General features: G+C 33.7%; 1 protein-coding gene and 1 long non-coding RNA gene across 2 annotated transcripts in view; one reads left to right on the forward strand and one right to left on the reverse strand.

The window, feature by feature from the left end:
• Window positions 1-26,449, forward strand: part of LOC120583297 (uncharacterized) — a 52,252-nt gene that overhangs the window by 24,692 nt on the left and 1,111 nt on the right. The gene's annotated exons all lie outside the window — the stretch shown is intronic.
• Window positions 1-26,449, reverse strand: part of COL24A1 (collagen type XXIV alpha 1 chain) — a 288,275-nt gene that overhangs the window by 8,704 nt on the left and 253,122 nt on the right. The window contains exons 54-58 of the mRNA XM_039838730.1: window positions 24,109-24,144; window positions 15,470-15,505; window positions 15,340-15,366; window positions 5,045-5,110; window positions 4,257-4,425 (exon numbers count right to left, since the gene is read on the reverse strand). Of these exons, the coding sequence (XP_039694664.1) occupies window positions 4,257-4,425; window positions 5,045-5,110; window positions 15,340-15,366; window positions 15,470-15,505; window positions 24,109-24,144 (334 nt within the window). The remainder of the gene's footprint in view (window positions 1-4,256; window positions 4,426-5,044; window positions 5,111-15,339; window positions 15,367-15,469; window positions 15,506-24,108; window positions 24,145-26,449) is intronic.

The following is a 26,449-nucleotide window of genomic DNA, read 5'->3' on the forward strand; positions in this document are numbered from 1 at the left end:
GTGGAATGCTTTGAATTCAGGCATTATGTTGTAAAAAAAGTGTAGGGTCTTTGTAATTTTTTCAGGATATGCTGAGTTATAAATAAAGCCTGGTACCCTAATATACCTTTGTAGGCCTAAAGGTTCTAACACAAAACTGGCTCTCCGTTGAGGACACTGCTTGCCTTGCCGCCCTTTCAAGTTCTGCCACAGCCTGTTTACTATTGTATTTGGAGTCAGGAAGGTGTCTTTCTTATCCTTCTTTGCCACCTTCAGAGCATTCAGTTTTGTGCTGATCTGTGCCTAGGCAGCTAAGATGGGTAAATGTGGCTGCAGAAAAATACCACTATGCTGACTGGCTTACTTTAAATGCAAATGTTTGTAAGCCTGCCAGACAACAATACTATCTATCCTTCTCTAGTTCATTTCCTCTGTCACTCCTATTTAATTAACTATTTAAAACCTTTTCTTTTCTCCTCAAATTTATTGTACTTTCTCCTTATTTTTAATTGATAATCTTCAATTTCACTGAGATAGCTGAAGCAATTTGAAGAAAACTTACATAAGCTTTCACAATTACATTTACCCACCTATCTGTACTTGCACACATATATTCTGCCTTCTTTCTTATTATTTTGAGTATACTGTGTTGTTATATAAGACTTCTCTTATCTATTTTACCTTCAGTTTCAAATCCTTCCTCTCTTATTTTTTCTTTTGAGTGTGCTTCTGTTGTCTGCTGTTTCTGCCAGTTCTCGTTTATATGATTTGTCAACCTGTATGCCTGGTTATCATTGATTGTGTGCTGGGAACTATATCTGAGAAATTATTTGTGGAAATAATTTGAGCACTGGGATGATGGTATCATGGCAGTATGAGCAATCTGGAACTATCTTAGTCCAAGTTGAAACTTTCAGATTTTTCTGAACCATTTCAACGATGTAAAGCTATGCACAATTTGCATGAATGTCTGTTTTCTTCCTAGAGTGGAGTCCTTTGAAAACTTAAGTATCTTTGGTCGGCCACATATTTCCACTTTTGACCACGACCTTATGAGGCCACCAAAAGCACTACTCAGTTTCTGAATACACTCGGGGCAAAAATAGCTCTAAGTATTGTGTTTATCTCTCTCTTTTCTTCAAAATCTTGGCTTCAAAGTTCCTCACTATTTTATTAGCTATTTAATCCTTTAACTTAATTTTATTTTTAAATTTAGCCAGGCAATTTGAATTATCTGCTTCATTACTGGGTGTGGAAACTCCCTGGCTCCACCATTTTCTTTTAAAATCTAATAAGGTTTTAACCACTACCATTCCTCTAAACTTCTCTTGTGAGACGATCAGAGATCTTCACATTGTTAAATCCAGAATCCTTTTTCAGTCTTTGCCTTTCTTGACGTTGACTCAGTTGATTCCTTCCTCCTCAGGCAAAAATTTTCATCACTCCACATTCATCTAGTTTTCCTCCTATCTCAGGTATAGCTTCTTAAGTTTTCTCTGCTAGTTCCCCCTCATCTCCTTGATTTCTAAACACTGGAGAGCCCCAAGGCACAGTATTTAGACCTCTTCAATTTCCTTTCTTTACCTACTCTTTAGGTAGTCTTAAGCAGTATCAGGGTATTAGATACTATTTACATGCAAATTACTAGTAATTTTTTCCTCTACCCCAGTGAAAATTTTTTTAACTTTAGCCATCTCTCTCTTGACCTCTCTCCTGAATAGCCAACTACCTACTTGAATCCTTACTTGAATGCCTAACAGTATCTCGAACGAAATATATCCAAAACAGAACTCCTGATCTTTCTCCAAACTGGCTTCTCCATTTCTATTAACAGCAACCCTATCCTTCTAGTCTCTAGTCAAAAACCTTAGAGTCATCCTCTATATTCTATTTCTCTATTTCTCTCATAACCCTGTGAAAAATAATATAAATGAGGCCACTTCAAAATGGAGTCAGAGCTGCCATCCCAGAAGAATTGCCTTACCTGTCTTACTCCTCAAACCTTTGGAATGTTTAAATTGGGCAAAATAACTTTTGAACTGGGCCAAACCAACTGTTGTATTCCAAACAACTCTTTACAAAGCTAACAAGAAAACAGACATTCTCATTACTGACCTGAAAATTAAAGACATTCTTTAGAATTAGCACCACCACATATAGCTAAAAAATAACTTAGCTTATTTGCATCTGTAGAAATTCCTTTGTTGACTTATTAACACCAATAGAAATTCTTTCCTTTTATTCATGTAATCATATCTCTTCCTTTTCTCATAAAAATCCGTTGTCTTTGCCCCCTAATTGGAACACTATTTGGGTTTCAGCCTGAATCAGCGCTTCCTGAATAGCTATTCTTTTGGATCTCAAAAAATACACGTTGTCTTTCATTTTGGCCTTTTATTTTTAGGTTAACAACCCACATCCAAATTATCAACAATAACTGCTGGCTTTACTTTAAAGCACAACCAAAGATGTGACCATTTCTAATGCCTTTCCCTGCTACCAATTCTAGTCCAACCTATCATCATCTTTTACCTGAATTATTTCAATAGCATTCTCATTGGCTTCTTCTACTCTTGTCTTTATTATACTTGCAATACATCAGCCAGAGCAATATTCTAAAAATCTAAGTAAAATCATGTTATTTCTTTGCTCAAAATCTTTTAATAGCTTCTCATTTTATTCAGAGGAAAAGCTGGAATCTTTTGAGTAGTCAACAAAATTCTATATAATCTAGTTTCTTAATATCTTTTTGACTTTATTTCCTACCAGTCTCCCCTTTATACACTCTCTTCCAGCTACACTGGTCTTCTTGCTAATCACAGAATATGCTAAATATATATGCCTAGAGCTTTTGCCTTTATTCTTTCTGCCCAGAAAGCTCTTTCCCTAGATTTCCTGTAGTTTTTGCACATACTACCGCCTGATTTTGCTCAAATGTCAGTTTCTCAGAGATGCCTTATCTAACTATATTTAAAATGTCACCTCCACTCCACTTTCTATCATATTCCTCTTCCTTGCTGTTTTGTGTTTCTAAATAGCACTTACTGTCTCGTAGTGATGAAAGAATTTTTGGGCATAAGACTTTTCTGATATCTTGCAATCCACACCACTTAGCTATTTCTCCTATCAGGAAGGCAGACCTTGAATCAGCTTTCATCGATCTGTATTATCTTATAATGTTTTCATTGCTTTCAATTCTATAGAATTACACTTTTATGCTCTCAAATATGGGAAAGAATCAAACTTAGAGTTACTATTGGCAACTATAACTGTAAATATTATTTTAGTTGTTATAGTGATCTAAGCAAACTATATATTTAGTTTTATTTACATTTATATATATATAATTAAGCATTTTATTAAATAAAGTTAATATTTAATTGCGCAGAATGAAAACATGATTTTGGACAAGAATGTGTATGTGTGGTGTATATGTATATATAAATTAAAATGATACTACTATTTACCCCACAGAATGACATAACAATTTTTTTTTTTTAAATTAGGCTTATGTGTCATTGTATTGGGACTAGAGTTTTTAACAAAAAATGATAGCTACTAATATTGATTGTACAGCTGACCATAGACCAAATAGAAATTAAAATTAAATGACATATTGTAGCAGACAGGGTTTCCCCTACTTATCATCAGATAATGATGACTGATCTACTTGCTTTAACTTTTCCATGATGGTTATACTCTAAATTCATTTTTGTACCTCTGGTTAATGGATATTGGGATACCAGTGAGGGCATAAGAAAATTCCAAGAATAACAAACCACTTTTCCTTCATAGTCACTAATTGTGAAATGAGGCTTTTAAATTCCATTTTGTTTAAAAACTATAATTTTAGGAGGTGTGGTGGAGGAGGTTCTATGATATCTATCTTTCTGTTGCCAACTTTGGTGGTCCTGATAGGTGCTCCTGTCTGCCAACCCAAAGGTTTGCCCTGCCTGTTTTAATTTTTAACATCATGTGATACTTTCTAAGAACAAAGTGCAAGCAAGGGATATAGTAAGGGGTGGACTGGGAAAAGTAAGGCATCCATAAGGCTGGGTGTTAATTAGAAGAACTTCGTATTGTAAGCCCTTAGATAGGATCCTTTGACATCAGAAGCATGTCTCCCTCTAAGAGTATCTGGTTCTTGAAATTAAAGTGCCTTCTGCCAGTTTTTTATCAAAATAAATAATATTTGGAATGAAACACTGCAAATCTCAAAAACACTGGAATAATGAAATTAAATCATACATCAGAGTTTGAGGAAACCAAGAACTTACCATCTGACATTTTGTGTTCACAGTTAAGCAAATCTTTGCAGGTTCGTGCTGGGTTATCTCTTGTGCCAAGAGGATTCTTGATGGTGCGCAGTAAATTGCTAAGGTAGTTCAGGGTTTTGAATATCTCTGCACTGTAGTCAATTAAAGTCACTTCAGTATTCTGATAGCTCTGCCAAGTCATCATAAGAATCATATTAGCAAAAAAGCATAGAGTAGCCATCACCAGCCAGTAACTCTAATGATCAACATGGATCAAGGCAGAAAAAAAAAATGTATTCCGATTGTGTGCAATGAGTTGGGAGTGTATTTAAATATAGGTATATGTGTATGTTTTATTAATCTTGATCCTAAATAAGAGATTAAATTTATACTCAAAAGTCTAGTTTTCAAGCTCATATAAAACTTAACAATTACAATGACTACTGCATAATGTTTTTTAAAAAAGTTATACATCGAATAATTAGTCTAAATAAGAAATATAAATAGTGATGATAGGTCCCATTTTAAGAAATGGCCAACTTTATTTAACTATTTTCTTCTATAGTTCCAATTCCTTATTAAAAAATATTTTAACAATATTACATTTTTGTTTTAAATATTTTCCTTAAAAATCCTTTGTACATATTTCTATTTACTGAAATCACTTATTTTGTCATTAAAAATGGCTTCATTTTTAAAAGTCTGTTTTAAATATAATATTTGAGATAAAGCCATATTTTGACCTCCAAAAATATTCTGTTTAATTTGTACATTGAGAGTGCCAATGTAAATAAAGTCCAAAACATTACCTCCATCTGTAGAGCAGTATGTGATTCAATCAAGGCTTGAATAGCAGCATTGATATCCATTTGTTTCTGTGTAAAACAAAACCATTTGAGATCAGCAATAAGATCAACACTGAGTGCTCTAAAGTAAGGCTATAAATTCTGAAAGCACTGCTGTTAAAGTATACTAGACTTATCTGAAAGGGGTTTGCAAGACAGATCTTGCAAATATTGCCTGGCTATCTGAAAGGACAATATGCTGCCTTCATCCAAATCTCAAAGTCTCCCAATTAAAACAGGGCCAAAGTCTGGAGCCTTAAATGAAAAACTATTTGTCTTTGCTGCAGGAAAACACACACAAAAGTTACTCAAGTGGAAGAATGAAATATGATCTCTTCAGCTAATAAATTATAAAGTGAGGAATAAAAAAATAACTAGTAATTTTTAACAGTTACATTCTTGGAAGGAAAATAGAATAAAATACTACTGTCTTGAAGTAGTCACATTAGTTTAATCTGATACTTCTGCGGTCTTAAAAACAATTTCTGAAGTTGGAAAATGTACCATTAGTCCCAAAAGAAATAATACAATATAAATCCAATCTCTCCTGCATTTAATAAGAAGTATTTTTAGAGAAAAACTCAGCATAACCATTAGTAAGTCTTTTTGTATTTTAGTTTTTAAAAAGCTTGGAAACTAAGAAGCATAAGCTGGGAGAAAGTTCTGTGAAATGGCACCTGTGTGAGCAAATCAAACAATATAATTTTTTTTCAGAATGACTGTACTCCTAAGATATCTTTTTACTTAAAGGTCCATCCAATAGAAACTGTTTTCAACAGATAGCTCACAACTCATGGTCGATAATTTGAAAAACTATTTAAAATGATGGGACAATCAATAAAATGTACTCTTCCTTGCCTCAATATGTGGTTTTCATATTGAAAAATAACTGACTCATTCTGTATATATGTATGTGTATATATATATATACTGCCAAACACTGTGATACAAATTGAGGATAAAATAGTAAGCAAAAAGGAAACTTGTCCTCGTGGAGCTTAAATATAGAGGGGGAGAAAGGCATTAATCAAATCACCTTGAAAATACATAAATATAAATTGTGATACGTGTTATGAAACAAAAATGCATGGGCCTATGAGAGGAATTAGGGAGTCTAAATCAAATCTGGATGTAAGAGGTTTGGGAGGGATGGATCAGGAAAGGCTTCCCTGAGGTAGTGACATCTGAGCTGAGATATGAGGAATTGATAAAAATTGTTAGAAGGGGTGGGAGGGCTTTCCAGGCAGAGGTAACAACTTTGCACAAAGGCCATGAGACAGAGAAGCATGGCCTATTCAAGAGGCAGAAAGAGTTAGCCTGAAAATTTCTGTGCAGATTAGATAATTCTGATATCATGCTTATGTGAATGGGCATATTTTAGACATGAGTCACAAAAATATTGGCATTAAACATGGCAATTAAATTAAGTACTAAACAATAGCCACCTTTATATTTTCCAGTTGGTTTGTGATTAGGGCTTTAATCTTAGAAAATCTAGCATAGCAGTTCTCAGACTCTTCAGACTCAGGATCCTTTTGTACTTTTATTCTTAATAATTAAATATTAATATTTATTAATAAAATATTTTAAGGGATGTAAAGAATTTTTATTTCTGAGTTATAACTTTGATAGTTACCATAGTAGAAATTAAAACATAAAATTTAAAACTATTTGTATTAATATAAACTATTTTTAATGAAAATAATTATATTTTCCAAGACAAAAAAATCAGTGAGAAGAGTGTCACTGTGTTATACTTCGTACATCTCTTTAGTGTCTGGATTAATAAAAGATAGTTAGAGTCTCATATCTGCTTCTGTATTCAACATTATGTTATTTTAGTTGAAATATATGAAGAAAATTTGATCATTTAGAGATATGCACTTGGAAAAAGGATTATTTTAGTAACCTTTTCAGATAATTATGAATATTCTTCTTAGATACTATACCACTTGACAAGTGGTAGTTTTTTTTCTTTTCCTTTATTTGGGGGGAGGGTGGAGCAGAGGGAGCATGCACGTGGATCTGTGTCCAGGAGTGTCCATTTGTGTGAGAGCTTGTGTGTAGGTGCGAATGCCTGCATAGATATGGGGTCTGGCAGGTACCCATGTGTCTGTAGGTGCCTGGTGGGTGTGGGCATGTATATGAGTGTGGATTCGAGGTCTGGCTCAGACCCCAGAGCATCCCCATCTCATGCTCTTCTTCTCAACAAGTGGTAGTTTCTTAAGGTTTTCATATCTGCAAACTTTTTATACTCTTTTATTTTAAAATCTATTGGTTTAGCTTAAACTTTGAAAGAATCTTTTACTTGTCACTTGAAAAATACTAGTTCTTGCAATTATGTAGATCTTCCAAATACTGACATATTTCATTATGTAATACTAAAAAATTATGTTCACTAACATCATCACAAATCTCATTAGAAAAACACAATTACTGAGAAGCTGTCAAACTTATTTATGGTGGTAGATACAAATTTTCCCCAATTCCTACTTTTGCTTGAAAGTCTGAACTTTATCATTGGCTTCAAATTCTGCCAGTTGTTTTCTAGGAAATGACAGGCTCACTTCATTCATTTTCAAGAAAACATCTGTTGAATACTCATGTCTGAATAACATTTTTAGTCTGTCAAGTAAAAATGGTGTTTATGTTGTAGGTAGTTCAGTTTGCAACTCAAACAAATCCACAAATGCTTTTATTTGAGGCAACTGCTATACTTCAGCATGCAGCATAAGTATTTCTATGTTCTTTCATCACACAGAATATTAAAAATATGTATATTTAAGATTAGAGATTTAAAAGACAGCAGAAATGATGGAGTAATGACTCCCAGAGTTTTCTCTTCTATAAACGCAATGAGAAAACTAGAAAAAAAAATGTCAGAATGAAGTTTTTCAGAATTACAGAAATTATCAAAATACACCAATCTGGGGAGCATTTATTTAAGAAAATAGCTCAATTTCAGTAAAAACAGTGAGCTTTATGGAGCTTTCATTTGACACCTGTCTAGTGATTCCCTTGAAGACACCACTTGTTTTTGTTTTACCTGACTCAGAGCAAAAAAACAGTTTTCAAAAACATTTAGAGGAAATCTTTTAACTTTGTGGCTTCCTAAAGTAGTAGAAACCAGGTGGGGCAAACAATAAGCTAACAAAGTGCTCACAAGGGAAAGCTAGGGAATGAGACATCCATAGAGACTTTGCAAAGTACAGCATAGGGAATATAGTCAATAATACTGTAATAACCATTTATAGTGCCAGGTGGATACTAATCAGGGGGATCACTTCGTAAATTATATAAATGTCTAACCACTATACTATACACATGAAACTAATATAAAATAATCGAACGTCAATTCTAAAGAAAAAAAAAAGTTCTGACATATTCCTGAGAATCTAGAAGTCCATGAGTGTGCATAGGGCGGTGCACATGCATAGGAAAGACCACAGATGGCCCTAAAGGCTTTCCTCTGGCTGACTTTCAGGTTCTGTGAAAGCAGGAAGTTAAGGCTAAGGTATATTTGTCAATGGCTGGCTGAGTATTGAAGGACTGTTGCAACATGTATACAGAGATGCTTGGGAAAAACTGGCATACTTATTGGTTCTGGCATTTGAGGCAATCGCTCTCTAATCATTAGTTGACCAGTAGGCTGACCACGTAGAGGCTTTTGTGGTCACACATATCAAAAAATACAGATTTTATAAAATTCAGTAAAGTCACTAAACAAACAAAAAGAACAACAACAATAATGACAATAAACACTGAGTTTGGGAGAAGAATTTGATTTCCAGAGATGTCATATTATATTATTTAAAATCTCCAGTTTGTGACAACAACAAAAAATTGCAAGACATGCAAAGAAACAAAGTATTATTCATATATATGGAGAAAAAACAATCATCAAAAGAAACTGTTCCTGAGGAAGCCCAGATATTGGACTTAGTAGAAAAGACTTTAATGAGCTATTTTAGATATGTTCGAAGAACTAAAGAAAAGCATGTCTACAGAACTAAAGGAAAGTACGAAAACAATGTCTTATCAAATTAAAAAAAAAATCAATATAGAGATAGAAATTAAAGAAAACAACCAAATAGAAATCCAACGACTGAAATGAAAATTTACTAGAGAGGCTCAACAGCAGATTTCAGTACACAGAAAAAAATCAATGAACTTGAAAACAGAGTTATTGAGATTATATAGCCAGAGGAGTATAAAGAAAAAAGAATAACGAAAGTGATTGGAGACTGAGACCTATGGAACACCATAAAGCATACTAAACTATTCATAATGGAAGTCTCAGAACGGGAGGAGAGACAAAAAGGAGCAGAAATATATTGCAAGAAATAATGGCTGAAAATATCCCAAATTTGGTAAAAGACATTAATTTATAAATCCAAGAGCTCCGTGAACTCCCAGAGACATATCATAATCAAACTGTTGAAAGCTAAAGACAAAAAGAATCTTGAAAGCAGAGAGGAGATTCATCGTATCTAAAATATCTTCAGTAATGCCAATAGCTGATTTTTCATCAAAAACTATAAAGGCGTGAAGGCAGTGAGATTACATATTCAGAGTGCTGAAAGAAAAAGACTGTCAACCAAAAATTTTATCCAGTAACACTATCCTTCAAGAGTGAGGAAAAAATAAGGTATTCTCAGGTAAACAAAAAACTGAGGGAATTCACCAGCAAACATTTCCTAGAAAAATAATAAAGGGAGCCCTTTGGACCATAATTAAAAGATACTTTGCAGAAACTTAAATCCGCATGAGGAAATAAAGAGCACTGTAGTAGGTAACAATATAGGTAAATATAAAAGGCCAAATAGCCAAAACAATCTTGAAAAGAACAAAATTGTAGGTCTCATACTTCAATTTCAAAACTCACTGCAAAGCTACAGTGATCGAAGCAATGGGGTATTGGCATACATAAACTAATGGAATAGAATAGAGTCCAGAAATAAACCCTCACGTATATGATCAAATGATTTTTTACAGGGGTGCTAAGACCATTCAATAGGGAAGAATAGTCTTTTCAACAAATAGTGCTGAGAAAATTTAACATCTGCACGCAAAAGAATAAACTTATCAACCTTTATCTTGCATCATATAAAAAAATTAATTCAAAATGGATCAAAGACTTAAAGGTAAGAGCTAAAGCTATAAAATTCTTAGAATGAAACGCAGGGGAAAAGCGTCATGACATTGAATTTGGCAGCGATTTCTTGGAATGACACCAAGTAAGGCAACAAAAGAAAAAAAAAGATATATTGGACTATGTAAAAATTAAAGACTTCTGTGCAAAGGACACTATCAACAGAGTGAAAAGGCAGTTCATGTAATGGGAGAAAACATTTTCAAATTATATATCTGATAAGGGCTTAATATTCACAACTCATAAAGAACTCCTACAACTCAACAGCAACAACAAAACAAAATCAAGCCATCTAATTAAAAAATGGGCAAAGACATTTTTCTGAAGACATTTCAATAGGCATTTTCTCAAATAAGATATATAAGCCAATAAACACATAAAAACATGATCAATATCACTAATCATTAAGGAAATGCAAATCAAAACAACAGTTAGATACCACTTCACACTCATGAAGATGGCTGTTATATAAATTAAAAAAAAAAACTCTCAGAATATAACAGGTGTAGGTAGGGATAAGGAGAAATTGGAACCCTGTACATTGCTGGTGGGAATGTGAAATGGTGCAACTGCTATGGAAAACAGTAGAGCAGTTCCCCCAAAAAGCTAAACAGAATTACCACATGATCCAACAATTTCAGCAATATTGAAATGAATCAAAAGCAGGGACTTAAACAGATATTTCTGCTTCTATATTCATAGCAGCATTATTCACAATAGCAAAAAGGTGAAAGCAACCCAAGTGTCCACCTGGAAAAACAAAATGTGGCATGTATATACAATGATATCATTTAGCTTTAAAAAAGAAAGAAATCCTGACACATGCTACAATGTAGTTGAACCCTGAAGATATTATGTTAAATGGCACAAGCCAGTCAAAAAAGGACAACTACTGTATGATTCCAATTATATGAGGTATCTAGAGTCAAATTAATAAAGATATAAAGTAGGTTGACACGGGCTGGGGAAAGAGAAGATTGGGAATTATCGTTTAATGGATAGTTTCAGTTTTGGAAGATGAAAAAGTTTTGGGGAAAGGTGGTAGTAATAGTAGCACAACAATATGAATGTACTTAATGCCACTGAACTGTATACTTAATCATTACAATAATAATTTTATGCTACGCATATCTAAATATGCTCATATGCCTTACACCTAACCATCCCACTTTTGGGACTTGGTCCTATAGATATTCTGGAAAATGATATTTATGCTGTTTGTATTAGGAAAAGATTAAAAACAAACATCCATTAAGAGAGGCCTGGATGGATGAATAAATTGTAGAATATTTTAAAGTGAAATGACCATGTTTATTTTTTAAGAATGTGTGGCAATGAAAAATACAATGACTTAGTAGTTTAATCATCATCAGTACGAAAGTCAATTAATGAAAAAGGCAATTTTTTTTCGACAGGCATTAGATAGAAAAGAATGTAATAACACTTGGTCCTCCATGAATTTTCTTGGCAATAGCCATACTCCTCTAATTCCCAATGTATTTCCAAAGTTTAGCTCATGCCTGGCATGTGGCAGACATGCAATTTGTTGAATCTGTTAATTTTTCTTAAGGGTAGCCTTTAGGGAGGACAAGCCCAGAGAGACAGTATGAAGATGATTTGCCTTGGAAGTCATTCAGCAACACTAACTGTCCACATCTGAATGTAAAACTCTCATTAGGTGCAGTGAAGAAATTCAAAAGAAATAGCTTCCTCTATGTGTTCTAGTTAGAGAGAATATAATCTTACATGGAACTCACTTACAATTTATGAAAATGTGACATAAAATAGAATACAGAGAATAAAGAGTTATTAGATTGGTGGGATTAATAAGGGAAATTAGGAGGATTCACCTTATCTTGGGAAGAATGTAATTGTCACAGTTCTTTCCTAACTCATTTGAGTGAAATGTAGATCTAGTCTGCACATCCCATCATTTGGAGAAGTGTTATTTTCTAGGCATCTGAAATCTTATGATCACTGGATGGTGAGAACACTGATGGAATAGGAACTGATGTCATGTCATGCCTCTCCCATGGTAGAAGTTAATTGCTTGCTCTAGGGAACCAGGAGGATGCCAGCAGTTGCAACCTCTCAATTCATCAATTGAGGTTTCACAGTTGACCCATTAATTGGAATAATTTAGTTGAAAATTTTCTTTATTTCATTTAATAATTTAAAATGATTATTGCTTCCACCACTCCCCACCCTTCAACACGCACGCCACATACAGACATATATGTTCCCATGCCATTCTTCCTTTTAACCCATCAATTATTTTTGGTTAATTTTGACATCCTGTTGTAGATTTCTTAGTTTCTAAGTATCTCACCATGTGCACTGAGGTCTGGTAATCACTCTGATAATATCTCTATATTTAAAAGCTCCATCAATATATATTCCTTTTCGGGAAGCATTTACCTTTAGCTATTCTATTTTAGGAACTTGAACAAGTTACTTTATTTCCATAGGTTTTAAAAAGACAAGAGTCACACAAACAACATTAACAAAAGTTTTACAAAGCCATATTTATCTTTACTACTTAACTTTAACACCGATTTTTGTTTTGATTATTGCTTTTTAATTTTTTTTTTATTGAGGTAAAATTCACACAACATAGAATTCACCATTTTAGCCATTTAAAAATACCCACTTTGGTTCCTTTTGGTAGATTCACTCTGATGTGCAAATTTTATCAATATTTAATTTCAGAACACTAACACTAAATTCAGCAACACTAACTGTCCACATCTGAATGTAAAACTCTCATTAGGTGCAGTGAAGAAATTCAAAAGAAATAGCTTCCTCTATGTGTTCTAGTTAGAGAGAATATAAAAAACCCAGTACCCATTAAACAATCACTCCTCATATATATTCTATTCTATTCTATTCTATTCTATTCTATTCTATTCTATTCTATTCTATTCTATTCTATTCTATTCTATTCTATTCTATTCTTCTATCCTATCCTATCCTATCCTATCCTATCCTATCCTATCCTATCCTATCCTATCCTATCCTATCCTATCCTAGTCTGTTCTGTTCTGTTCCATCCTGTTCTATTCCGTTCTATTCCATTTCATTTCAAAAGAATGCTCATGATCTACTGACTAATGAGCCATGCCTCACAGTTTGAAATAATTATTAAATACTTACTAAGAGTACTTCTAACTCTAATTCTGTGAATCTATATCAATCTGGACATTGTTTCTCTCCAAGTGAAGTCTTCAAGTTTGGAGGATCCCCACTGAAACTTCCTAAGAGATGAAACTTGCTTTTTTTTTTTTCTTGCATTTATTTATTCATTCATTCAATAGATGGTAAGAGCTTGAATGAAAAAGAAAAAAAATAGTCTCTATCTTCAGAGAATTCACAATCTAGTAGAGGAAGGCCGGCATGAAAATAAATGAGTATGAATGAAGAAGGAGAAATGATCAGTTTTATCTTACGGTATGTTGAGGGGACAAAATTAAGAAGATAGGATCATAAGTTGAGCTTAGAAATAATGTATAGGTATTTTCTCATTGTTATTGAAATTTCTACTCTAGAAGTTTTATTCTCAAGATTACCCTGCCACTTTACTGCAATGGATTCTGCAAGTCCCAAAAAGACAGTGTAAGGAAACTGGGTTTCTTATTAGCAAAGAAGGAAGACAGAAAGGAAAGAAAGAGAAGAAGGAGATAAACTGTTAATTGAGTACCTATAATGTGTCAAGCACATATATTTTCTCATTTAAGCCTTCTAATAATTCTTCAAAGTATATATTCTTATCCATATTGTGTTCAGAGCAAAACCTCTTACATGTCCTACTACACCTTGGCTGTATAGAAACACAAACAAACATTTTCTAAGTGAGAGAGGGCTATGTCTCCCCCAGATTTGGCACTTCAATGTGAAAATTTTCATTTAACACCTCTAATCTGCCTATGATGTATGATCTTTTAGATCTTGTTCTTTCTTAGGAAGGTAGCTATGATATATCAAAGTCATTATAAGGTGGAAAGGCAATGGATGAGGGTGTTTGAACCCATGTGATGTAAGGATCCAGGGGGAAAGGAAGAACAGAGAAGTTGACAGTAATTTGAAGATTTAAAGACATTCCCATTGATGTTCATGCCAGGGAAGGTTTCAATCCCTACAGTCATATGGTCAGAGAGGGGGAGTAATTTTTTCAAATGATAGAGAAATGGATCTCTCGTTCCAAGGAAACAATCTTGCTTGTGGCATTTTGCCTGAAAGTTACTCCTTGCACCAGTGAAAAGCTGAGGGGAAAGAAGAGTTCCTGATGTGCTGAGATCCATCAACTAGAACTGTCAGATATCCAAATGACACCAGAGCAGCATGTGGAAATAAGTAAGGCTTGGAAGGCATAGGGCTGGCCATTGTTTGGGAAAGTGTAGCCAATAGTGGATTTTCTTTATGCAGGAAACCTAACCAAGGATCACTGTACCTGACCGGGACGCTGTAGGAGTGGGGTTAGGGATGGAAGGAGATTTCTCATAGAAAGCAGGAAGACAAAGAAATTACTGAATATGAGAGTGGATACAAAGTATAAGGAAAACCAAGCTTGGAACATCAGAAGCCAGAAGATAATAGCTGATAAGGGGGCAACAGAAGCATTGCATCAAAGATAAGAGTAGCAAGTTTTGGGTTGTAATAGATAACAAACAAACACATAAGCAGCCTGAGGGCTTCTACAGCCACCAACAACTGAGAAAGATTCACATAAAGCTTAAGAAGTGGATAACTCTGGTTGGCAAAAAAAAAAAAAAAAAAGAACATTTTTAAAAAAAGAGCTAAGACCCAGAAGTAGGTAGAAATGGAGGGAATTAGTATTTTTTGATCATTTATTATGTTAGGCACTGTGCTGAGTGCTTGCTTCTTATTTAAAACTCAAATTTACTCCAAAATTAAGAGATACCATCCCTATTTTATAGATAAGAAGTCTGAAGCTTAGACTTCAAGTTATTAGAGTTGGAAAGGTTCTATAGCAGATTAGTAAAAAGAACAGAGGTAGGCAAGGGGGCACCTTTTAACAGGGAGTTAATAGAAGCTTTAAAAAGTTCATCTGACACATTAAGATAAAATAAACAAAACCAAAAAAACTTACTCTTGGGCCTGGTGCTCCAGGTGGACCCTATAACATAACAAATTTTAAAAGGTATTTATTTAGTAGCTACCTCAAACTAGGCATGCATGTAACAACAGTGATAAACATATATAAATATAAATAAACTCACTGGAGGCCCCGGTTGACCTCTTGGTCCTTGGGGACCCTACAAGAAATGGAGACAAAGAACAATATGGACATGTATGCTTTTGGTTTGATATAAACAAGACAACTAAGATTCAACCTTTATTACTGCCTTTTTGTGTGAGGCAAGTCTTAAGATACAAAGCTGTTTTAGTATAATTTTGAAATTACATGTTCTTGCACTGAGCTATCACCCACATTCATAAGCAAGCAAGATATTTATTTTCATGTTTTATTGATATTATTGTAAACTAAATTTACTCACTTTAATAAACTTATAAATATAACATTTAAAAATGTTAATACTTTCTAAATATGTTTTTCCTGTTATTTTTATCTACCAGCCACCTAATTGTCAAAGATGGAAACTTCAGTGTTAGATACTTCCTTTTCCTTTACCTACACTGGTTACCAACAACTATTGATTTTACCTTCAAATCTCTCCAAAATACTACTTCTCCATCCTCACAACAACTGCCTTAGTTTAAAGCTAATCATGTGCTATGGACTGAATGTTCCCCCACCCTCTAAATTTATATACTGAAGCTCTAATTTCTAATATGATATTTGGAGGTGGGACCTTGTGAGCTAATTAGGTCATGTGGAGCCCTCATGAATGGTAGTGGCCTTATAAGAAGAGACATGAGAGAGATGACCGCTGTCTCCACCATGTAACAATAGAGCAAGAAGGTGGCTTTTCGCAAACCAGGAAGAGGACCCTCACCAGACACTGAATCCACCACTGCCTGGATTTTGAATTTCCCAGCCTCCAGAACTGTAAGATACAAATGTCTGTTGTTTAAGTCATTTAGCTGATGGCAATTTGTTATAGCAGCCCTAGCTGACAAAGACATCATGTTTTGCTTGCACTCGCAATATGACATCTTCACCTTATTCTACTATGCTAACTACATCTTACTTATAAAATGGAAATTTAACCATGTCATTATTTAGTTAAAATCATTCAATGGTTCTTTATTTCTTAGAGGATAGAGTATAAATTTCTTAACAGTAATACTACCATTTATTAACTCACACTACATGCCAAATTGTGTAACTCTTTATTTATAACTCACTGTATGCCAAGTTGTGTGCTATATTTCCATTTTACAGTTAAGGAAATAGAATGGTTAAGTAACCAGTAAATAAGGAATAGTTGAGATTAAAATCCAACTGAACTGGATACAAAAGTATATGTTCTTAGTTAATGTGCACCCCAGCCTCTCTTCAAGGTCTGGGCCTCATTTCCACTTACTCTACCCAACACACCCTACATTCCATCTATTGCTAACTACTTGTAGTCTTCTGAATCTTCCAAATTCTTTAACATATGGATTTTCTTGCATGTGCTATTTCTTTGACCAGGAATGCTCCTCCTTACCTTCTCTATCTGTTTAACTCCCATTCCTCTTCTAATACTTCTTTAAAACTCTATACCACCTTGTCTACCCACTATTCCACTTTCCTACTGCTCAACTAACCACTTCTTCTGCATGCCATAGTACCTAACATACCGAAAAGTCCCTAGGGACCCTTGGAAGTTTCTTAGTCATCTTTTCTGGAACTCTTAAGAATAGTACCTAATATACAGTAGATATTCGATCATTGTTATGGAATGAATGAATAATGTTAACTAGTATTAATTTAGAAATTAGAATAGTTAAAATATATATAGTAAAAAGTGAAAAGTTATGTGGACATTTTCCAAAATAAAACCAGTAATCATTATTAAGAATGTCTGTTCACAACAGAATGATGGTTACCAGAGGGGAAATGGGGGTGAGGGGAAGGCAAAATGGGTAAAGGGGGTCAAATACATGGTAATGAATAGACACTAGACTTTAAGTGGTAAGCATGAAATAGAGTATACAGATATCAAATTACAATGTTGTATATCTAAAATTTATATAATGTTATCAACCAATGTTACCTCAGTAAAATAAAAAAATATCCATTCAAAATTTGATTTACTTTATGGTCAACTGAATATTAGGTCTACATTGGGTCAAATTCAGATTATGGTTAAAAAATGGCAAAGCAAAATCTATCTACAGCTGAGTTTTGAATAATGTTGATGCTATCTTTGACTTGTATTATGTTTTATTTCCAAAGTTGTTGTGGCAATCAGAACAAAGAACACATAGTAACTTAAAAAGGGTAGAGTACTCCCAACATCATGCCTCCTAGACATTTCTTAGTTTGCATGATTTATGATTTCAATTTAAAGTAGAGAATGTACAAAACATGTACCTCAGAAGTTGCATGAAAAGTTACAGAAATGTCATGTTGGAGATAGAGACTTTTAAATATATTGAGGCTCAGAGTGAATTTGGCTGTGTGTGTTTCTCTGTTTTGGATCAACATGGTAAAAATAAAGTTGACATTTCACCTCACTTGGAATATTTTTGACATTTGCAAAATCTCACTGATGGTTTAGTACAAAATAGATATATCTTCTCTTTGACTTTGAAAGAGAAATTTATCAAAGAAAGAAGAAACTTTTTCTACTGCTGATTTTACTGAGTCCATTTCAGCTTGTTTCCCAGAACAGGTCAGATCACCACAAATGTGCTCAAATAAAATACTTCAATTCTAACAAGACATAGCAGGACAACTCCAGTGAAACAACTACATAGTCATGTAAAATAAAATATTATTCTAACAATGTAACATTTATTAGTTCTTTTTTATTTCTCTAGCTAACATATCATTAAGGAAAAACGATTCCTTTCTCTAGATACCATATAAAGCAGTTTGTAATAAAATTATGATTGTCTATGTTAATTTCCTAAATTAATGTGAATGGTTATAGTGGTTATTTGGTTACAATGAAAACGCTACCTTTGAAAACAGACTCTCAATTTAATCCTGGATTTACATATGATCCTCCAAAAATAACATATTTTATCATTAGACTTTGAAAATACTGATAAGTGCATGTATTTCAATTCTGCCTTATATAAATGCAATCATGATTTAGCTTCATGGTTTTTAAACTGGCATAGCTACAGAGAGCTTCCCTTTTTTCATTTATAAATCAAGAAGCTTGCACTATAAGATGTTTAGCAGCTTCTCTGGTCTCTACCCACTAGATGCCACTAGAAACTCCCTTTTCCTCAGTTATGACAATCAAAAGTGCCTCTGCACATTGCCAGTGTTTCCTGGGGGGTTTAGGGGTGGGGCAAAAATGCCTTTGGTTGAGAATTACTGGTGTAGAGGGTTTAATTGGGAGTTTAGTAATATTAAATAAGATTTATTAGACAATAGTATAATTAGGACAGAATCAGTGAATTATAAGGTATAGGGGATAATTACAAATCAAGAATGTACTTATGTGGAATCTGTCATGTGGGTGGCGGCGCTAGTCTTAATGTAGGTGAGAAGTATGTATGTACCATCTTCCTTACCCAAGTTGCTCGTAACCCTCATTTTCTGAAAGGTACTACAATTAATAGAAAAGCAAAATGGTATGGGAATTGGGAGACTTATGCTCTGCTCTTGTCTCTGTACCTAATTTGCTATATGTCCTTGAGTGATTTGCTACACATTTGGATCTCAGATATATCAACTGTAACATAACAGGTTTGGTGAATATAATCTCAAGGTTAAGAATCGTGATTTTTAAGCCTTTTATCAATTTTCTTCCTCATGTTCTGATCTGGAGAAAGAATGTTACATATGAATACAAGTTGGGAATTTCAAATATGAAGTCTGTATGATTATAAGGGGAATATGTACTTGAATTAAAAGAGTTTAATAATTTTTCATTTGAATTAAATATACTATCTATGAATTTTTTAAAAAATACATACAGATAGCTTTAAATTCTTAATTTGTTAATATTTAATAATTATTGTTAATTTCCAATAAGTTAGTTTTTCCTAATAATGTTTTAACCATTCTCTTCACTTTTAAATCAGAGGCAAATTAGATAATTCTGCTAATCAAGAATTGTGAAGACATCAACTTAGAGGTGATACTTGAGAACATGTTAATGGGAATCTTCAACATATTATTTTTTTGCATTAAAAAATATGCAATAAAAATGAAGCAATTAATCTAAAAATGCATGCTGGGATTATTATCTTTATGTTTTTTCTACTTCTATGGTTTTAAATTATAAGCCATAACACTGAAGCAGCTAATCTAAAAATTTATGCTATAATTTTCTCTTTTCCTATTTCTATGTCTTTAAATTATGTTTTAAGTTGTAACATCTTGTCAAAATCCTTTTCAGATGATTGACACTAAAATATTATTCTGCTATATTTGTTTATTTATTTCTTTATTGTATCCTATAATTTCTAGCAATCCTCTTTGTATTATTTACTTTAAAAATCAATCGTGTTCTAAAAGTAGAGCCTCATAGAAATGAGATTTTTGTAATCTTTCAAGGTTAATTTGCCATTAAAACAACAGTTTTGAAGTTGGGGAAGAGTAGGGGATTCTAGATGCTATCCACTAGGAACTTTTCTCAAAATGTCACAAAACTCTGGCTCAGTTTAGAGTATATATATGAATCCGGGACTTAATTTTAAAATAGCACATAGGCAGGCAGATATAAAACAGATACAGAATAAAAAGGAACTCTTTCAGATGTGGCAATATAGAAACAGCTCTCTCAGTGGTAGAGAGGACCATTTAGGATCATACTAGAGTTTATACTGTGAAATTTTATAAGCTTCCTAACCTAGTAACCGTTTATGTTAAAGGAGAGACTTTTCATGTGTTAATGAGCCATAACCTTCTTTGTTTTTTGGTTTTGTTTTTTTTTTGTTTTTTGTTTTGAATCATGAAGTGGTATTGATATAGAACTTGGTAAAAACAACATAGGTTCATAAATTCTTACACTAGCTTCATGGAAAATTTAAAGATAAGATTTTTATAAAGCCAGTCTGATAGATTGTCATGATTCTGATCTTTGTACAAAGAGTGAATATGTGTCTTAATACAATAGATCTTGGCTAGTAAAATTCATTCCAAAAAATGTCACTTGTACTTATCTGAGACTGACCCCCTTGAAGGTGTAATATTCTGAAACATAGTACCTAATTAGGAGTCTTAAGTCAGCCAGCTATTTAAACCATCTGCTTAAAGAAAACAAACCTGTAGAATATACTGAAAAAGTCTGAATGAGTGGATAAAAAATGGTTTTATCCTTTTTCATAGAATGAAAGCAGAAAGGTTAAATTGTACATTTTATGAATTAAGTTAATTGCAGATGATCTCTAAGAATTAAAAGATTACTTTTATAAAGCTCCTTGTACTATAATGGAATCGAAGGAAAAGAGGGGATAGAAAGATATTTAATGCCCGTTATTTAACAATAAAAGCAGAATAAACTCATAATTCTAATGTGTCAAATAATCCTTTTTTTAGCAGTTAATTTGTATCGTCTACATTAATTGTCATTGTGCCCCTCCTCCTTGGGTACTGAACGTTTGCACCTTAATTATGAAGAGAAAAGTGGTAATCCATAGAGCACAAGACTAATAAGTATGTTAATTTGGGAAATGCTACTTTACCAGCTAGAATTGGAAATAATTGTTAATTTTTTAATTTTAGGGAACAGTATGCATTTATTTATACACTTTTTGAATATTGCCTACTACATGGCAGGTTCTGTTCTGGATACTGATATTCAGTGTATCGAAGTTCCCTGCTCTCATGAAGTTTACATTCTAGCAGAGGAGACAGAAAACAAGATATTGTGAAAGAGAATGACCAGGAATAATAAGACAGGGTGGTCACAGAAGGCTTCTCTTAGATGCTATTGGAGCAGATACCTGAATAATGAGATAAAAACCAGTCATTTGAAGAGAAAGTGAAAGAACTTTCTAGGTAAAAAAAAGGCATGTTCCAAAGAATAGAAAGAAGTTTATCATAGTTGGCAAAGGGAAAGTGGTACACAGCTTGAGACTGGAGAAGCAAACAGGAGATAGTTCATTGTAGACTATGGTTAAGGAATTTAGATTTTATTTTAAGTGCAAGCAGGAGTCATAGGGAGGTTTTAAAAGGGGGAGTGATATAATCTGATTTATGCTTTGACAATATCACTAATTGCTATGTAGTGAATGGATTGTAGTGGGGAAAAGTGGAAGAAATGGAAAGAAGACTAATCCAGGGGAGACATTATGGTGATCTGGACAGCGATGAAGAATGAGAGAAGTGGATGAGTTCAGAATAGTAACTGGAGCTGATGGGAAATGACCTCTACTTCAAAGAACTCTTCTTTATGTTCTATGGCTTCGTTCATTCTTTTATGGGGGCTTATTTATTTTTCTTTTATGTAGAATCACGGATACGTAGAGCTGGAAGGGACTTTAAAGGTATATTCTTTCCCTACTCAGTGTAGGAATATCATCAGTCCAGTAACTCAGAGAGATAGTCAGTAGGCTTTTACTGACACATGCACTGTTTCACAAAACTATCTTTTATTAAAGCAGTTCATTATTATGTTAGACAGCTCACTGTAATATTGAAATTGGCCTCAGCATTCCATACATTTAGTTAGTATGTATCTTTTTATGATAATTATGTGCGAGGTACTATGATAGACTGGGATGGGAATTAGGTGGTAACATGAAGCTCACCATCTCTCAGGGAGCTAAGCACAGAATCAGAAAATTCAATGGAATAAATAAATCGTTTAAATTTTAGTCTCATATGTTCTATCTTTCTTATGGTCTATCTTTCTTAAGACAACTTTTCAAATATTTGGAGACAACTATCTTGTCCCAGTGCCCCAAGCCTTCTCTGATTCACTTACTAATACTTTATTAAATATTTATCGAACACCACCATAAGACAGGTACTTTCATAGGTGTTGGGGGAACAGCATTAAAACAAACGGATAAAATGACTGTGTTATGGAGCCTGTGTTCTAGTGAGGGGATACATAATAAGGAGAAAACCAAATAAATATGTAACATGTCAGGTGGTAAGTAAATAGGTTAAGGGAAAACAGAGAATCTCAGGCAGGTGATGGCATTCCTATTTGACATAGGCTAGTCAAGAAAAGCCTCTCTGATAAGAGGACATTTAAGTAAAGAACTGAAGAGCAGCTGCCAGGCATTGTACTTGGTTCTAACTACTAGGTACTATGTCCACGGGTGGCAGCAGAGTGAGGCTAAAACATCAGCAAGTCCACCCTGAGCAAATTGTCTTTAAATTGAAACCTCAAGATAAGTAGGAACTACAGGGATAGAGAGTATGGGTGAGAAAATTCAAGAGCAAAAGTCAGGAAGTGAAGAGGGAGCAAAGAGAACAAGGACAGGGATGATCAGGCTGCAGAGTCTGGCAAAGGCTAAATATCCCAGATATTTCAACTGGTTTTTTTTAGGACATAGCTCTCTGATATATCTGAGAACCATCTTCTGAATGTCCTTGGGGATGGCCTATCTGGTGCCACTACCTGCTTTATTCTGGATGTTAAATTTCTATCAGTGCAACCTGATTGCAGGCATAATCCATTGAATTTATAATCCATCAGAGTCACTGAAAATTTTTTTTCACATGAAATGCCTGTGACATTGTCATAGGTACTCAAGGTTTCCTAGTCCTGCTGGAAGCCTTTTGTTCCAGCCACAGTACTTGGAAAGGGTAAGTCAGGGAGGCAGCTGGAGATAGACGGGTCTAGAAAATGGGCTAATTCCAAGCCTCATTACTTTTCTTTTCCTTCTCCACTCCTCCTGGGGGATATATCTTCATTGTGTACATATATCCTTGCTTCCTGCTATAGTAAGTCTGCTGAGAAAATGTGAGGGCCTCTTTTCTGCAAATTAAACACATCTATTTTAATGCCCTTTGCGGATTCTTAGGCTATCTGAAATTGCATAATTTTCATTCTTCTGCTAATTAATATAACTGCAATGTACTTATTTTGAGCCCCAAGCATACCCCATGGTGAAAAGCAAAAATTTGTTGTTACTATGCAATCTCATTAACTTTTAATCAATTTTAATCAGATCTTTAACTTTATTCTTATGTGCCTTCTGTTCTTGGTTTTAACAGACCCCCTCCCAACACCCCATTTCACTCCATGCCTGCCCTGTGTTTACAGCTGCTGCTTGAATAAGTTCAATGGGATCTCTGCTGGGAAAGTAGCCCCTTTACAAAAATATCGCCTTTAACTCAGAAGAACTGACATCTCAGAAAAGTAGGAAATGGTGCCAGTATAAGCCGTTTAGGTTCCCAAGGTGCTGTGTACCTTTTGCCCATCCTTTCACAACTGTTTCCAATTGGCTGAAATATACAACTAATAATTTGCTTCTGCTTTGCAGCCCTCGTAGGTGCTGACGGGACATAGTGGATATATACCTAAAAGGTCTTGGCAATGCTCTTGTTCTGGCCCTGGTGAAGAAGGCTCACACTGTCTCTCCTGCAAATATTCCATTTCACACAGGGATCTGGGAAGTATGTGACTGGCAGTTTCTTAAACATGTTTAGGGTTTTTTAGGTTTCTCTGCTATATACCGCATGCTTGCTCTACTTCCTGAAAAATATACTTTTATTCTACAAGTATCAGAGAAATAATACTGAACAAATCAAAAAAATATCCTTGCTTTCATGAGTTTATAGCTTAGTGACAAGTGATACTATAACTACAAATTTAATTAAACTTACAGTTTCACCTCTAAAGCCTTTTTCACCTCTGGGTCCCTAAAAGAAAAAATAAAGTTAGTGTTATTGATAATTTTGTGAAATATAAACTATGCTGTGAAAAATATCTTTGTAAAATTTCCTCAGTGTATTGAATACTTTTAGTTCTATGAGACAAATTCCTGTAAGTGGAACTGCTTGGTCAAATATATATATATATATATATATATATATATATATATATATATATACACACACACACACACACACACACACACACACATGAATATTTTAACAGATATCTTTCCATCAAGGCTATAATTTGCATTTCTACCAGAGTACTGTTTTTCCTATATCCTCATTCTGGATATAATATCTCACTATTACTTTAGTTTGCATTTCTCTAAATTAAGAGAGCATCTTTTCAAATAATTATTGACCTTTAGAATTTGTTCTTCATTTTTCTATTGAGTTTTCTATAACTTTTTATACCTACTTGTAAGAGCTCTCTATATATTAGCCCATTACACGTTATATTGTTTGCAATTACTTTCTCCCAACTTATGTTAATTTTTGACTTTATTTACAGAAACTTTTTCTATACAAAATTAAAAAAAATTTCAAGTCTTCAAATATACTTTCTGTTCTTTGTTTTCAGATTTCCTACCTCATATAAAAAGTCTCTCTAACTCTTCAGTTTTCTAGTTAATTTTCCTAACATTTTAATTGTTTCGCTTTTTTTTTTAAACATTCAATTCTTTAAAAGTTCACCTGGGAATAAAAAAAATTTGGTGAAAGATGCAAAGAGAGACATCTGGAAAAAGTTTTATTTTTCCCGAGATAGGTCTATAGATCACTTTTTACTTTGGATGATTATCTCTGCATGTGATTCCTGAGAAATCGTAGCCATCTTGCCATAAACCTTATGAAGGTTTATAAAATTATGAAGCCAACATAAAAGATAGCAGAGTAGAGATAAAAAATCTGGTCTTGGATAACATGATCACTAAATTAAGCAAATCTGAGATCCTGCCTACCTCTGGGCTTCCCACAATGTGACAAATCATTCTAACTGATATATTATTTTTGCTATAATTAAATTTCTGTATATTCTGAAATCTAATTCTGGACTCTAGCTTCTTATACTGATTTGTTTATTTCTTTCTACTACAATATAGTTTCATTTCTGATGACTTTAAAGTATTGTTTTCTTATTCAGAAAAGCAAGTCCCTCACACCTAATAAAATTTTTTTTAGAATGTTTTCCCATTCTCAAATGCTTATTTTTTCATAATAAATTTTTCTTAGAAGTTTCTTCTTAGAATGGAAAACACAGAATATGGGAAAATTTTAATGTGTATGTTGAATATTATAAAGGCCTTAAAGAACTATTTATAAATAAAACACAGTAAGATATTTTAATTGAGCCATTTCTTATCATACTTTCCTTGACCAATTAATATTTCACATTTTTGACAGAGGAGCAAATCATTCTGTAATCAGAACAGTATGTATTCCTTCGTTTGCTGAAGAACCACCCACTGAACTATGAGAATTCTCCCACTTACAATCTCCCACTTAGGCTATGTAGCTCTGAGTGGTAAATGCTGAAAGTCTAGAGAAATGTCACGTTATACATTTTATTTTTTTAAATTGAAAATCCAGTATCTCTGGTGGTAAATTCTTCTCTAAATTTACTGAAGAGAATAGTTATACTTAATACTATAAGTATAAAATGGAAGCATTTCATTTTATATTTTAAAACTCTGTGTCTTTCTATATAACATTTTTAAAGGATTGAAAATATTGATTCTCTGCAGGGAATGAATCTTTTCCCTCCAAGTCTCAATTTGCCTCTTTCTACTGTGCCTCTTGCTCTTGTATGCTTACACTATTATTAGTACTGTAAAACTCTCCCATGGCCACTTCCCAACCATTGTCTCATTTTTCTTAATTCGTAGCCAAATTTCTTAAGGCACGGGCATATACCATCACAGTTTTCTCCCTAGACATAGTTTGAATGGGGTGGAGAGAGCACTGGGTTTACATAAGAAACATAAGCTATGCAATTCCCTAGCTGCATCGCCTTGAATAACTAGGCAACCTCTGTAAACCTCATCTGTTTTCTTATGTCTTAAACAGAAAAAAAAACTATTCTAAAGGTTTGCTGTAAGAATTTGAAAAAAGCTATTATTAAATATTTTCATCTACTTCCTTCTTCCCTGCAATCTTCTTCTTCTGCAACCATATTCTCTAAGATCACTGCTAACTAATCCTTTCGTGAAACTCATCTATCTTAATGTTGTGGTTTTCTGGTTTTCCTATTCTCACCAAATTATTTCTTTCCTTTATAGTGGGTACTTCC

This window comes from Pteropus medius, unplaced genomic scaffold, assembly GCF_902729225.1.
Source record: "Pteropus medius unplaced genomic scaffold, Ma_sr-lr_union100, whole genome shotgun sequence".
Taxonomy (NCBI): domain Eukaryota; kingdom Metazoa; phylum Chordata; class Mammalia; order Chiroptera; family Pteropodidae; genus Pteropus; species Pteropus medius.